At 37.8% G+C, this 15,878-nt stretch overlaps 1 protein-coding gene across 1 annotated transcript in view; it reads left to right on the forward strand.

The window, feature by feature from the left end:
* The window catches only part of CMTM4 (CKLF like MARVEL transmembrane domain containing 4), a 31,820-nt gene extending 20,528 nt beyond the window's left edge, over positions 1–11,292 (forward strand). The window contains exons 3-4 of the mRNA XM_061345960.1: positions 9,830–9,928; positions 10,846–11,292. Coding sequence (XP_061201944.1) covers positions 9,830–9,928; positions 10,846–11,019 — 273 coding nt within the window. The 3' untranslated portion in view covers positions 11,020–11,292. The remainder of the gene's footprint in view (positions 1–9,829; positions 9,929–10,845) is intronic.
* Positions 11,293–15,878: the final 4,586 nt, after the last annotated feature.

The raw sequence follows: 15,878 nt of genomic DNA on the forward strand, positions 1-15,878 counted from the left end.
TTATATTGGGACAGCTGTGCTGCCTACATTTTCTTACACAGATTAATACAATCATTGGGTAGTTGCGTAAAAATTTACGTATTTTCTGTGAAAATCAGGTGTTTGAATTGCTTACACATATAACTATTAAACATTGACTGGCAAGGTTCAATGCATTCTCAAATACTAAAAGTTTAAGGAAGAGAACTGCTGGCAGTGCACATTCCTTTTGTACAAGTCTCTATTTCCATGCTGTATTATGAGTTAAACTTTCAGATTGGGTTGCATAAACACAGGTCACAAAATCAGCATTTTAAGTCACTCTAGCAAAAGATCTGTCAGCTTCAAGGACAATATTTGTATCAACTTTTTTGGACAGTACAGATACATATATGCCTATGTTCTGTTTTACTTTAGAACACTGTTAGAGATCAGTCCCAGAGATTTTTTAGCTTCTTTGTGATATTTTTTTTTAACTTGTTTTTAATGTCATTTATTAACGTTGCAATTTGTACATGTGCAGTAGCTGTTTATAAGCTGAAATGACTTGTCAAAACTGAGCATGAAAGATGGAATTAAATGATCTTTGTACCCTGGGCATGCATGATCTATTGAGGAACTCTTCCCAAGAATACTTAGTAGATAGATTAGATAAACTGAGAGCTGTGACTAGGTAACCAGGTGGGTTACAGAACAGAACCAGTGCAGTTACTGGGCTGTCTTGCTTTTGCTGCTTTTGTCTCCATTCTGCCACTGTTGTCACCACGTATCTTGGCAAGTTCAAAAGCAGCAGCTGCCGGGAGAAGGTACTCTCTGTTTCTGTTGCCAGCTTATTTTTTTTAACAAGCATCACAACAGCCTGATAACAATTGAAGACCATCTTTTTACGCCACACAGTTTTGTACACGCTAGTAGGATTTACAAGAGTGTGAGAACAAGTGTGTATAAGAGCATCAGCATAAAACACATGATGGCTTTGCTGGTGTAATGTGAGTATGCCAGTGGTTTCACAGTGAATGCGAGATCTAGCTCATGTTCAAAGTTAGATAGACTTCTTACCAAGAGACTGGAGAGTGGTGTGCATGGTGTCCATGACTGAGCTGAAGTTGTATCTCTGAAAGGACAGTTTAACGACTTTGCATACCCTTGATTCTGCATGTCTGCACCTTTTGTTCTGTTGTTGAGCCCTGTGGCACACTCCTGCATGCCAGACACTTTCACAATAGGTTGAACATACTTAAGTACAGAATCCTAAACACAGCTCTCTTCTTTCTCCCCAAATAATGCTGTAGATGTCAGTGTGTAACTGGCAGGTTCTTTCAACCACTCTGACTTCTTAAGGTATTCGCGTGGCAAGAACTGCCACTTTGCAGTGTTACTTGCCTCTGCATAACACTCTGCTAGAGTTACTTAGGGAAAAGAGGGCGTAAAAATCTAACCAGTTGTGGTATGGTTTTTTTTGTTGTTGGTTTTATTTTTTGTGTGTTTTTTGTTTGTTTGTTTCTTTTTTTTTTAGTTTGGTTCTTGGTTTTTTTTTTGTTTGTTTGTTTAATTAAGCAGTTTGGGGTTTAGGGCATTGGTCACACTTTGAACCTTTTTACCTAAACAGCATGGAGTAACATGACATGGTTGGAGCTCGACCTGAAGGGCAACTGTCAATGCTTTTGCTTAAGTCCATATTGCCAGGTCAACAGAGGTAGAAGTAAATTGTTGTGATCTTGCAAGTCTCATTCTTTTAGTTATGTACTGAAGATTAAATGCTTCTTCCATCATTATACCAGAGGTATCTAATGGAAGTGAGAAGAAAACTGAAAGCTTCTGATTTCCAATAACTCATGAGACCATCCTTCTTCCTGGTATTTCTTACTGAATTTAACAATCATTAATCTGATGAGATCGTTACTCCAAGAGAAGTGTGGGAGTATCTTCATTGTTCTGTTAGGTGTAGTCTTTTGCAGGTACAGAGAGGGAGATGGAAAGCTCTGATAAAAAACCTATGGGAGATTACTTTGGCAAAGTTGAGAGAAAATGTAAGAATGCAGAGTTGTGGCTGAATGCCTTTTTGGCTTATTTTGGCATTTTATTCTTTACTATTTAGATTGATATTCATACATTATTTGCCTCTTTCAGTAGTTAATACTACCCTGTGTTTTGATGGTTATTATGGTAATTTTGCAGCCTCTGAATATGACAGTAATCACAGGAGTTGCTTACTGAACAGACTTACTCTTCAGTAAGTTCAGACTTACTGAACACTCCTGAATGCTTTAGGAGGAAGTCAGTCCTGCTTGTGCATTAATTCAATAATATACATGCTTTAAAAAAATATTTATTACTTCATAATCTGTATTTCCTTTGTGAAAAGTTTCAAACTTTGCTTTTAGAAGCTGTGTGAGAAGAAGAGGTTTTGTAGTGCTTGAAAGAATTTGAGAAATCTTTGATCAAACACTGCATCTCACAGACTAGTAGAAACCATTTGAATCTGTTTGCTTTCAGATGATCCTGTGTACTTCAAAGTACCAGGCCATCATCTGCTGTTGTCCAACAGGGGATTGTTTCTTTTGAAACAGTCTTTATAATGAGTTGTGGCTGTTGTTTGATGTCTGCTATCCCTGGTTGTAATGAAAATGTGGCTCGTTATATACTAATACCTAACAGATACACAAATTTATTAATTTTTTTTGTAATAAATACTTCTAGCTATTTACAGAAAAGGGCCTTGTTTTGTTCCTAATTAGAGACTTGCCAGCCATTTTCACATCTTCCTGAGGTAAACATGAAAGAAACAGAGATGGTGAAGCCAGGAAAGAGCCTTGTTTGGGTGTGTTGGAAAGAGGCAGGTCTGTTACAGTAAGATGAAAGTACAGTCACTCATCTCTGTTGTGCAGTGCTATCAAAATTATGCAAAAATGCAAAAGCTGGGGAACCTGTCAGTGGAAATTTCCATTTCTTTTATGTTTCAGAGCTCAGAGAGCCTGTTCTGCAAGGAGACTAGCAAGTGGCAAAGGGGAGTGAACAGTACACTACAGCAGAGATTCCTGTGTCACTGATGAGCTGCTGCTTTTGCTTTTAGTTTTTAGAGCTAACTAATAGCTGAATGCTTGCTATAATTTTGTCTAATTTATCTTTTTTAATTATTATTATTATATTGTCATGTTTTAAGATTCATTATTTGGATCTCCTGTGATGTACAGGGAAAACTTTTAAGATCTTGCAGCCAAGCTATGTGCATGACGTAGGCCTCTAGAAGAACGGAAGGGGGTAGGAAAGTTACCAGAAGTGTTTGTAGTAACTTTGTGGTGAATTTGGATGTGGTTTGCCAGGCTTTCTAACAGTTAATGGCACTGCAGAGTGGAATCCACTGTAATACTAGCCCCTTTTAGCCTTTTTCAGGGCTAAAAACCGAAATGCCTTGGGGAGGGTGACAGGTAATGGCAAATACCTGAGAATATAGGATTTGAAAGCGTTGACAGTTTGTATGGTAGGGGACATCAGAATCAATACAAATGTAAATCACTGTATAATCAGCCTGTAGAATGGACTTTCTGTGTCTGTGTAGGAAAAAAAAATAATCCACTGGAGCACTGGTAGTGTATTCTCTGTGTGAGCAGTTTGGAATGCAGGCTTTTCAGACTAGAGCTGACTCAAAGATGAGGCACAGAACTGAGCACAGCAATTAAGAGTTCTGCCAGGCTTACTGGCCTGGGCTCAGTTCCAGGGAGCCACTGCTCCAGGGAGGAAACACGAAGACTCAGGTGTGTCTTTTAGAAGCCACAGATCAGTGGTTTTATCTTGTACTGCCTGAAAACGTATTTTATCATCTTTGCAGGGTTGGTTTTTTTTTCCTCAGTTATTGCAGGGATGAAACCATTGCGTGTGAGAAGCCAACACTTGAAGTACTTGGCCGAAAATTTGGTGCAGTGCCAGAATGGCACTTATGCCAGCTTTGGCTCTAAAGAGTGTAATTACAGAGCTGTAGTTCAAGGTTTCAGAGGATAATCTTGATTTATTTTATGTTTTAAATTTATTTTTTCCCCTTCTGTTTTGATAAAGCATCCTAGTTTTCTTTGGCTCGCTTAGCTGTTGAATGAGAAATTGGGTCAGTCATCCTTCACTTCTATGTTGACTGCTATCAAAATAGTAATGCCTATTAAGGATAAAAATAAATATTTTATAAATTTTAATAAATTGTCAGAATTCATTTCCTCTGGGTTAGTGCTCTTTTCTGCATTCTCATTTGATGCAGCATGGTGTATATCATGCATTTTTCTGTAAGAAACACAAGTTTTAAACACAAGAACTATTACATGGTTTGGTAGTTACTGCTAGTAAGGTGTGTTGCTTTCTGACTGTAACCGTTGGTCCTGTCTGTATGCAGGACTGCTGATTGGAAAATTATGCAGGGAAAGGAGTGAGGAGCAGCTAAGAGAGAATCAAGAGGGAAATGGGTGATCTACAAGAAACCAAAATGAAATCAGGTTGTATAAGCATTCATTAATTCAGGAGCATGTTTTGTCATTTGCAGCAGAGCATCCAGCAGAGCTTGTATTTCAGCTCAGAAGTGGTTAAAAATAAGACTAAACTTACATGAATCTCGGCTGCAAGGCCACTTCTTCAGTTTCTTCAAAAATTATAGCTCGTCCCTGACCTTTTGGAGAGCTGGCGAAGGCTTTTGAGCATCACTTGCGTTAATTCAGGGTCCTTTGCATACTTGCTTGTAGTGATGCAAGTAGAACTGATTTCAGCAAGTGCCAGACACTTGGGACTGGATTGAAGCATCTGAACAGGAGCACCTGCAGAGAGACCTTTGGGACTGCTGTGTGCAACATGGGACCCACGGGGACCTTCAGCCTTGCGTGGATGAGGCACTGTAGTCCCGCACTGTGAAATGGGCACTAAGATATCCCTGTTTGTACAAGGATCCCTTTCCTATATAAGCCTAAATATATGAGAAAAAGAAATGGGAATTAATGCTCATACAGTTAATTTGGTTCTTTTTACATCGGGATTACTTTTTCTTGAAAAACCATGTTTCCATTTTTGTGGTGCAAAATATTCATACAGTGTTCAATAATACCATTATAGGGTAAAATTATGGGAGTTTGACAGTCTTGGTTTAGAGGACTGACTGGTATGTTTGTGAACTTCAGGTAAATAGCTTCATATAGAAACAAGGAAACAGTTCTGAAACCTTGCAAGTAAAAATAAAAAATAATAAAATCAGTAACCACACTCGCCCTCCCTTCCCTGCCAACTACAAAACAAACCTCCCAAACCCAAGGACGTGAACGGAAATGCTACTTTTGAGCACTCTCTTTTGTGGAAAATAACCTGGACAGCAGCATGCCACTAACTTTTGTCACTTCTTGTGACAAAGTCAAGCTGTTGAAATGTGTAGATTTCTTTCCTAGATTACATAAATTTGGCTACTTTAAACTCCACGTAAATGTAAACTCTTGGATTTCAGAAAGCACATGACCAAAGCAATCACCAGGCTAAGTGTCAGTTACAAATTACAATTGCAATGATGCTGTCTCCCTTCTACATAGTCACTTGTGCAGTCTGTTCACAACAAAATACAGGATAAAAAGGCAGAGCATGTCTTTTGGTTGAATATCTCTTAAAAGTTTGCATGTGTAAAGTCATGAAGAGTGATGGATAAAGGCATGTGGATATTACTGATGCTTGTTGAGCAGCAAAGCTAACCTCGGGTTATGTACCAAACTAGAGGAATAAACAGAAGCTTTCAAAGCTGATGTGCCTTGCAGGTTTCAGGAGTGAATTAAGGGGAATTTTCAGGTCGGTTAACAGACATCTCATTTATAGCACCAGTTCAGCTTTTCCATCTTCATTAATGTAGGAACCATACCTGACCCTTAAAATGCCAGACTGTAGGATGCTGTCTCTTTTTCTAAAGTTTCCCACCTTTACAGCAGAGCATCAGAAAAAGAGCCTCACCCTTTTTTTAGTGTAAAATGCTGCCTTGGCATAAACTCATCTTCATCCACAAGATGCTTTCTCTGCTTTATGCTCCTTCTGGGTGAAACAGATAGCTGGTGATGGCAGTATCCTGGGATACTACATTGTGGACTAACAGTAATTGGTGAGGGAACAGAATGATGTGAAAATAGCAAGTGACCAGAAGTCAGTCTTTCATTTTAAATCGTTTTGGAAAGGAGAAAGGGAGGACCAATAGTCTAGAGTGGATTTGATTCAGCTTGTAGATTTTCTTCTCTGTTACGGATGGCAGCTTTGTACAGTATTTTATGGCACAGCAGACTGTCTCATGAGGTTGCTGTAATTTCAGCAGAAATTCTTCTATCTGTGTGATGTGGTTTTTACTTTGTCTATAAATATAATAGCAAGAACTTCAGCTACATTGTGGCCAGATTTGAAACAGCTCATCTTTTTTCAATTAGTTTATTCTTTTTATTGCCATGATTATTCATTTTCTCTTAAGTGGAAAAAAGCTACATTATTTTTAGGGAGTGTCCTTTACTTCTTGAATTCTTGCTGTATGTCACTCCCTTTTGATTTTTCTCTCACTTTGTCCAAAACCACTGTATTTTTTTTTTTTAATCTTTCTGATCTTAGTAGGAAGTACCAAATTTTGGGTTAAAAACGTCCACTAATACTTTGTTTCAGTTCTTACCATTATATATCTGTATGAGGATGTTATTGTTTGGTGCTTATGATATTTATCAATCTGATCTGTGGATATGAAAGATGTGCTAGTTTTAGCTTTTTAAGAAATGACCCTTATTGCATGAATGTGATTCAGTTGTTAATTGCATTAAAAAGGTTTGATCTAAACAGGGAAAATGGAATTGCAGTTCTTCAGTTCTGAATTGTTGACTTCTTTGCAAGGACAAATTTAATATTCTTTGTAAAGACTGCAACTAAATAAAACGTCAGGTAATGATGACAAAGTTTCTAATGCACTGATGTCTTTGGTTTCCTGGAAGAGTCGTGACAAAGGCACCAGCAGTCTAATTTCAGCAGTATTTCATACTTGGCGGTATCTCAAACTTCTTACAAAAAGCCTTTGAGTTGATTCGTACCATGGAGATAAGCGATAATGTCTGTCATGCTGTGGATGGGTCAGGCTGTCTGTCTTCTACTGTTCTCCTCTGACAAGGTAATTAAGATGATGGATTAAGGAAGTCAGAAGTCAACAGAATGAATTAATAAGCACATCTGACCTCATAAATTAGAGTATATTATGTGCCAACCGCTTAGTCTTTAAGTGTGGTACTAAGGAATACAGAATGTCTGAAAAACCGATCTGGGTTATAAGAAGCGAAGAAGTAGAAAGTAAGCACATCTCTGTTCTGATGGTTAGTTCCCTTAGAATTAAAACTTACTTAATTTTGAGTATGACTCAACTCTGCAGCGGTTAATTTTGCTATACTGTTAAATTTGCTGTGTTTTTTTATGTTAAACTTTGAAAACAAAGTGGTTTTTTTGTTGATGAAACACTGAAGTCTTCGTGTACACAGCTCAACCTTACTCATATTCAAAGCAGTTTAGGTTCTTTGATTCATACTGTGAGAAACTTTCTCCTCCTTTCAAATAACTTCTGTGGCTCTTCTCTGTACCCTGTCCAATTTTTCAACACACTTTTAAAAATGTGGATACTGGAGCAGGACGCAGCGTTACAATGTTCCTTGCACAGGTAAGATTACAACCTTACACCTGTCAGGTCCGTATGTCCAAAGGAACGTGTAAGTACTTTTTGTCCCTTTTTTTTGGCCATGGCATCACCTCTTGAGGTACTTACGTGTCATAATTACTGAGTTCTTCCAACTTTTTTCTTCCAGGATTTTGTCTCCATTCTGTTGGTCTTACCTGTAGGGGACAGATGTACCCTGGCAGTAAAATACTCAATTTGACATCGGGCTAAACTAATTTTTAATTATTTTTGTTTTAATTATTCAAGAGTGTAGCTGCCCTCTCCTCAGTATTTAGTTTCAACATTCGTGGTGACGTGCATGTAGAGACTTGATGAAAATGCTGAATCCTCTTGAGCCTGGTGTCTCTTGTCACGTATAATGAGACTTCCCCTCTAGTGAGGAAAGGTTTGTGCAGGTGAGAACCACAGCTCTTGTTGGCAACCCCAGAGGCACAGTTAGAGCTCCTGAACTTGAAGTTGAATAGGATACTTGGAAAAATTGTAAAATGCCATTTATTTTCTGATATCTCTATTTCTTATCTCTGCAAAACAAAACTACAGTAACTTTCATTATTTTTTTTTTATTTTTTTTTATGCTATGAACACCAGGTAATATCTATCTTGGTAAGCTTGAAGAGAGAGAAAAAACTTCTCTAATTATACACTGGCAGGTATAGAGATGGTAGGAGTTTGAGACCCACAATTTGCTTTTGTTCCCTTACTATTTGGGAAGACAGTTTGGTTATTACCGGTGTCATGAAATCTGAACACATTTGTAGAAATAGCAATAAGCAATGGAAGTCTCTCAGATTTCTTGGAAAGGTCCCCCTTTTACATGAGGATTAGGCCACGGTGGTACAACATACAGCTTATTGCCTGGTACACTTAGTTGTGCTAACCAGCTGTCCCTGGGTCAGTACCTTCAAAATAGATAGCTATCCTTGTAAATAACACAGCACCAGAAGCTCAGTTTTTTGTAATTACTTTCTAAAGCATTCTCCAGTCATGGCACAGAAAACAGATGTTTTGGGGGTGGTTGGATGACAATGGTCTTTCAAATTCTTTGTGCTGTGTAGCTGGAACACAGCTGTGGGATTCATACCCAGGGAATAAGTGTAGGTTTGTACCTTCAATCTTCTGTGACTAACTTCTTACAGCACTTTACAGGATGCACTTTGGGGAAAAATAAAATAGAACAAAAAAAAAAACCCAAATTCTGCTTGTCGTAAGTGGAGGAGCAGAAACAGGAAGTGAGCCTGGCTTGGATGTGAAAGAAGAGAATCAAGTAGAATAGATGTATCCTTGAATACTAATCAGGGGGATGATGGGATTTTGTTTTTGATGGTGGGAGTTGGCATCTCCAGTGGGTTTTTGTTGTGGGTTTCTTTAACTCAAAACTTCAAGTTGCACAGTGGACATTCAAAATTGTTACTTATGTTCCAATGACATGTTAATGATGCTGCTTTATGTAAACTACAGTAACATAATCATCAAAGACACCGACATGAGCAGTGTATGTGTAACTGAATTGGATGTTGCTTGTCGTTTTTCTGTGTGTATGGAGCAAAGGATTTTCCCTCAACATAGGTGCCATGGGGTGTTGCTATGCTTCTGTTATAAAATGTCAAAACATTAATCTTAAGCAATAAATACATAAAAATCTGTGTATTCTCAGAGGGCAGCTGTTACTTATAGAAGTGGTGTAGGATATGCTGTCTTCGAAAGTGAAGGCCTCAAAGAATTGGTAGAAAAATTCCTGACAGTTATCTGGGCAGTGCATGGAGCACTGCTGTGGTAAGAATGAAAACAAAGAGTTCCTTGAGTGCTAAGGTTTGATATTGAGGTTACGTCAGCAACCACTGAGGTGGAACAGGTTTACTCGTTGTTTATGCTGACGGTACTTTTCCCAACAAACCTAGTAGAAATTGAAGTAACTCATCCAGAATCTGCACTGGTGCTTTATGTGTACATGCTATGTGACTGCTGTTCACAGGCTAATGTGTACACATGCTGCATTTCCTGTGTAAAGATCTTTGCCTTTCTTTGTATGAGTGGTAAACTGCATAGAAAGTGGGAAAGTATTCCTATAGTTCTTGTTTTAAACTTCTGTTTCATCACTTCTAATAAAAGCAAGCAAAGAATCTTTGTTTAGTAATGCTAATGAATTTATTTTTTTAGGATCTGGTCAACACTGGACTCAGCACTTTCTTCTTTTTCATTGCCTCTGTAGTACTTGCTGCTTTAAACCATAAAACTGGAGCAGAAATTGCTGCTGTGGTAAGAATTTGAACTTCTTTATATATGACTCATCTTCTGTTAAATCTAAGAATAACTTTTCCTCATGTTCATTGAATACTTCTGTTGCCTTTGACATCACGATTTATTTCTGATTTTGCAGCTGGCTATAAGGTAATTCTGATTTGAAAAGTACTGACATCCTTTGAGTTGTTTGTCTTAAGGCTTGAGGCAAGAACAAACAGAAAAATGACTTGCAGAGATCACTTTATCAGTTAAGCTTGCCTTTTTTCTCTATACCCAGCTTAGATGATACTGCTCTATATTGCAAGCCTACAGAAAAGATAGAGCCACAAATTCACAAGAAATTGGAGCTCCTTACACATAGTTTGGTGAATTCTTCTTGCTCACTACAGACACTTTTGTTCTGTGGAGTGAGTACAGTAGTACTTCAACATTTTAAATCTAGACCAGTAAGTTCAAGCAAATTAATTCTGTGCTTGAGTTGACAACTTTTTTAATTCTATTCCCCCCACCCTTTCAACCCTGGATGCTGAAAATCACACCACAGTTCTGCAGAAGCATATAGGAAAAATTGCTAATTGGCTCCTTCTCCAGACTAATGGTCTGGACTGGTCATCTCTTCTCTTGTAATTTGTTCAGTTTTCACCCTGTGGAATAAATTGCTGGATGAAGAGCTGTATTCTTTGTTTGTATATTTGTTGTATACTGTTGTATATTTTGTGTTTGTAGGCTGAGAGCTTTGTTTTTGAGGGTCATTGATCTTGGTCACTTCTGCAGGTTTTTTTTGCTCATTGAAGAAAAACATCAGTTTTTACAGACCATGGTGATTTGTCAGTGCAAGTAAAGTAGAAAACTAAGCTTCTGAGGAATTTGTTGCAAAACTATTCTTCTTGTTTTCAGAAATTGTATTTGACAATTCTTTCTACTTCTTGTAGATGTTTGGTTTCTTGGCAATGGCAGTGTATGCTGTGAACACATACTTAGCTATTAAAAAGTGGCGAATGAACAGCAGACAACAGAGTAGTCGGCAGACCAGTGATTACATACGTGCTCGGACGGAGTCCAGAGAAGTGGATCATCACCCTGAGATTCAGCGTCTGGATGCATAAAAGCAACATTCAAATGGGACTGCAAAGGGAAAAGATGTGCTTAACTCCCTCATGGAATAAAGGGTTTTGTCTTTATTTAAGCAAGAAAAGGAAGATCACATGGTGGCAAAGAATGCCCAGCCCTGCATATATGCAGGAGTGCGTTGAGTTAGAAGCTGTTGTCATGGAGGCAGTAAATGTTGGTCATTCAAAAGCAAGATCTGTTTAAGATGTCCACATATGTATGCATATATTATATAGCTTATATAATATATAATATATATATGTTTTGAAGTATGTTATTGTTTTGAATTAATTGCACAGTACTTTCCTTCCCTCTCCCAAATGCAAGCTCTGAATATACATGTTCTGCCACTGTTTCTTCACCTATTGTAGACACTAAAACCAGCACTTCATTGGTTGGTTAATATAGGAAAGAAAACCACCAAAAGGAAATCTAATACATGCTAAAAGGAGGTGAACAGCAAATAGCAATAACTTTAACCATGTTATTATGTCCAGCCAGCTCTCTGTATCCATCCTCATGCAGCCCTCACCAGTGCAGTTCAATTCTTGTCTCCTGCAGTTTCACTGTTGGTGCAGTTATATAGCCGAAATGGACAACCATTTCCCATTTTTCTGTTTGGTGGATGTAGTGTTGAGGTAGTTACTCTGCGGATTACTTTGGAATTGCCATATTCGGTTCATGCATGAATTTGTGCAGAGTTAGCAAGGTTCTTGAATGGTCACCATAATGCATCAAATGCAGGTACGTGGTTTTCTGCAAATGTTGGGATACATTCTATTTTTCATTCTGAAATAGGGAGATAAGTCTGGTTGGGAGGTAGGGTGGAGAAAAGGGGGTTTAAGGGCACAGTATAGAAAGAAGAGGTTGTCATCCAATAAATGTGCATTCCAGTTATGGGGATTTTTTTGTTTGTTTTCTTTAATTTTATTTTTTAAGGCTCATTATTTCTGAGGAGCCCGGGGTGAGCAAGAACCAGCAACAAATTATGATAGGCTTACAAACTGTGTTCTAAGGTTTCAATATTGTGATTCATACAATATAAATACTGTCCTTTTTTGGAAGGCTGATTGCTTCTTCTAAAATTTAAACTAACTGTAGTAGGTAAAAATTTTTAAAGGTTTTTTTTGCTGTTGATTTTTTTTTTAAATTGGGTATTTCTTCATTTTTTTTCCTAATATTTCTTTGGAAAATGAGTTAATTGGTGGATCATACAGTTGTATTGGCTTGTTCAGAAATAGTTTTACCTAACTGTGAGTTTCTTCTTAGTTGTACTTCCAGTGAAGAGAATGATATTTTGTCTACTCAAAACTCAAATTGTGCAGGAGTTGGTCAGACAAAATCATGACTTTATTAGAAAGATGTCCCTTGATACTTTTCTGGGCTTTATTGGATTGGTTTTTTATCCATGTAATGCATTATTTGGCATATGCATGCCAGCATGTTACAGGAAGAATATATGTGGTGGAGAAGATGTCTAGAGCTGAATTCTTCCCTGGTATAAGCTGCTGAAATCTCTCAAGATTAGCAGAACTGTGTGTCTTGTCTGCCTGAATCCATCTCATGTTTGGCCTGGACACTTTTTGCGTTGTATTCTTGTGTAGATGTATTAAGTGGTTGAATAGACAAGAACAAATAGCAGTATATGGCAAATAGGTCACTTACAAATGTGAAAACGAGGTTTTACTTAACAGTATGTCAGTAGAAGTGCCTGGGCTTTTTTAATACCAGAGGGAATGGGGAGTAACAGCTGTGAACCTAATGCTGCAGTGTTTGAATCAAGCAACAGAGAATTTGACGTGTGAAAAACCGGTGACAAAACAGATGCCTTCTTGTTTTCATTTTACTGATGTCTGCAGTGCATTTCACCTTAGTGGCTAAGGTAGAGATCAGAATTCAGAAATAATTAGTAATGAGGTTAAAGAAACTTTGCATTTTCTTAAGGACTAATGGTTCACCAGTTACTAGAGACACGTTTTATGTGCTTCTTGAAAGTTAATGCCAAAGGGAACACCAGTGTAAAAAGAAAAAAAGATGGAATAGTAAAAGCCAACCTCTGGTGTTGGGTTTAGAATAGAGACATTTTACTGAGATGTCTCACCAGGATTACTGTGCGTTTCAGGAAGTAAATGACAGCTGCCTGTTCAGTGTGGTATGAAATAACAAAGTTTGTTATTGCCAGCGCAGATGTTACAGTCCTGCTGTTTATCAGCACTCTGCCTAATATTGGCAAAGGTTGCAATGAGAGTTCATGGACAGTGTCAGTGACTTACAAGAACCTTTCAGAACGTTGTCATCCGGCAGATCCATGTTTTTAGCGTGGAATCCTTGTTGAAATCAAGAAACATAAGTGGTGCATAGCAAAGGCTTTTCATTAGGAACATAGCCTGTTGATGGTTAACAAGGACTGAAATGGTGTGTGTGTAAGAGGATACTCTGTTCCCTTCCTGTACTCCCTGTGATGATTCTGGCTTTTTCCAGAGGTGTGGGAAGTCTCAGGCATCTGTAAGCTTATGTATTTGTTGTCTTCCAAATCCTTGCACCTATCCTTGGCAACATCACCCAGCTTTTTCTGATCATGAGATCATGAAAACCTTTGGTTACCTTTTAGCTGGAATGACAAATGCAGAATGCTAGTTACACTTCTAATACAGTGTAGTATAGTGCACCTGAATGACCCTGAGTGCTTTTGCATGTGAAATGTTTCCTTGAGCTGAGAACAAAAGGCTGTTACTTAACACTTACATTGTGACTTGAGTTCAGCACAGCTTTTGGGTAGAATTCGAAGAGAATATTAATTTTAAAAATGCTATCTGTTATACTTTGTAAAACAAAAACAAATGTAAATTTGTAATTTCCTCATTTTTGGGACCAAGGACGATTTTAGTGTTGTACAGTATATACTTTCTAAAAATCTTAAGTTAAGCATTTATTACTCTACGGAGACATTGTTTACTATTTGGATTACAGAGAAGGGAAAATTAAATAGTTATGAAAGACAGCCGAATTTGAAACATTAGGATCATTTATATATATACTCAGTTGATTCTTTCCCCAGACATGATTTTACATGGTGTATTGAAGAGGTAATATTTTGAGACTCTTACACAAACTGCAGTCATCATAAAAAGAAAAAAACAAAACTCTGAAGGAGGAAAATAGATATTATTTTAATTTGAAGCTTGCTTAGAAAAGTGACATTAAATTGCTTCTCCCAGGCAGTTAGTCTGGTAGTTCCTGAGCACATAGAGATAATTCCTTCCAGTCCTTAAGAGTGCTGTTTAGTTCCATAAAGGGACTCAAAACCCACTGTTAATAAAAATCAAACAGTTGAAACTTGCAGGAACAGGATGCTCAAAACTGTAAAGGTTCTGATTTGTCCTCTTTTTTTCAAACTAAGCCCTCAGATACGCAATCTCCATGTATTTGTGTGTGCAGAAGAAACTACAAATTGTGCAACCAATGCACAGACATCAAAGGACTAAACAGTAAGATATGATCGGAGCAGCAGCATAATAGTTATTGTATAGGGTTGTAATAAGATGTTTTCCTCTTTATGCTGTTTGTGATCAGTGTTGTCAGCCTTGGTTCAAATCATAGGATCATGTAATGAAGTGCAAAGTGCCTACAATAGGAGTTTCTAAACCCTGTAATTAAGAACTGATTTGACTGTTTAATTGCTTCGTTGTAAAGTTGATTCCTTCTTTCTCTCTCTGCTTGTTCCTTGCATTTTGTCTATTCATGCCTCATCTATCTTATGTTTTAATATTTAATTTTTTTAAGCCTTCTTCATTGATCTGTGTTTTGTCTGCTTCAACAGAGGGAAGGTAAGAATACTGTGTCCTTTTTTTTTTTATAGTACTGTTTTATGATAGCTTATGATGTTTGGGCTGGATGTGTTGGGGAAAATGTTATTCTTTCCCCTGGGACTTTGGAAGCTAGCTGGCATATGGCATGTGCTTCTGTGTGAGCTTTTCTGTAGGAGCCTCATGTTTAGAGGATTAGAGATCATCTACCTCTTCCTTCTTTGAAAGACAAGGTACAGGCTCCAGAGATTTGATGCCTATGTTTCACTCTGTGCGGTTCATCGTAGTTTTTGTGTTCAGAAGCACGGCATGAGCAATGAGCTGTGCCTTGGAAGCAGTTTCTCATCTTTTGCTTATGTCTCGTACATGTGCACTTAAATCAGTAACGTGGGGTGCTGCTTCATAGGCTTCAGCATGTGTGCATCTCATGATCTAGAATTGTTTCATTGTTGATTCTAGAAAGAAGAGGGGAAAACTGGGGATAGTTTTCAGTCTTCCCCAGATAAACCTTATTTTGACTTGCCTTTCCTGTGAATTATTCTGTACCATATGATGATCACCTTTTCTGATGCATCACACTTACTGCTTCTTAAAAGTGCTGTAGAACATGGCAGGAGATTCAACCTGCTGCAAGCTGCATGTGGACTGTTACGAGTGAATTAACCACTAGTTTTCCATTAACTTCAAGGTCCCTAAACAAATCTACTAATTGTCACCTTTGTTACATTTTGGGGATGTGCAGGTACAGCAAATGCTTACCTAATATGTGATTTTACTAATGTAACTCTTCCCCCCCTCACTTCTTAGTCTTTGTCCTGTATCATTTTCTTGTCTCATGACAACTTTGTAAACATTCCTACTTGTTCTTTTTGTTAGGGGGGAGGCAACCAAACCGACATAAGTAAGAATAATGTTTTGGGGGCATAATAATAAAAATATAAAACAAACCAAAACCAAAAAACCCACAACAATTCAGGTAGTGTAAGAGATAACACGCTCTCCTACTCAGATGAGATACTACACAGCATGTAAATTGAAACATGTACATG

This window comes from Neopsephotus bourkii, unplaced genomic scaffold, assembly GCF_033783945.1.
Source record: "Neopsephotus bourkii isolate Nb327-2 ecotype Australia unplaced genomic scaffold, CSIRO-AGI_Nbou_v1 NB_245, whole genome shotgun sequence".
NCBI classification, from domain to species: domain Eukaryota; kingdom Metazoa; phylum Chordata; class Aves; order Psittaciformes; family Psittacidae; genus Neopsephotus; species Neopsephotus bourkii.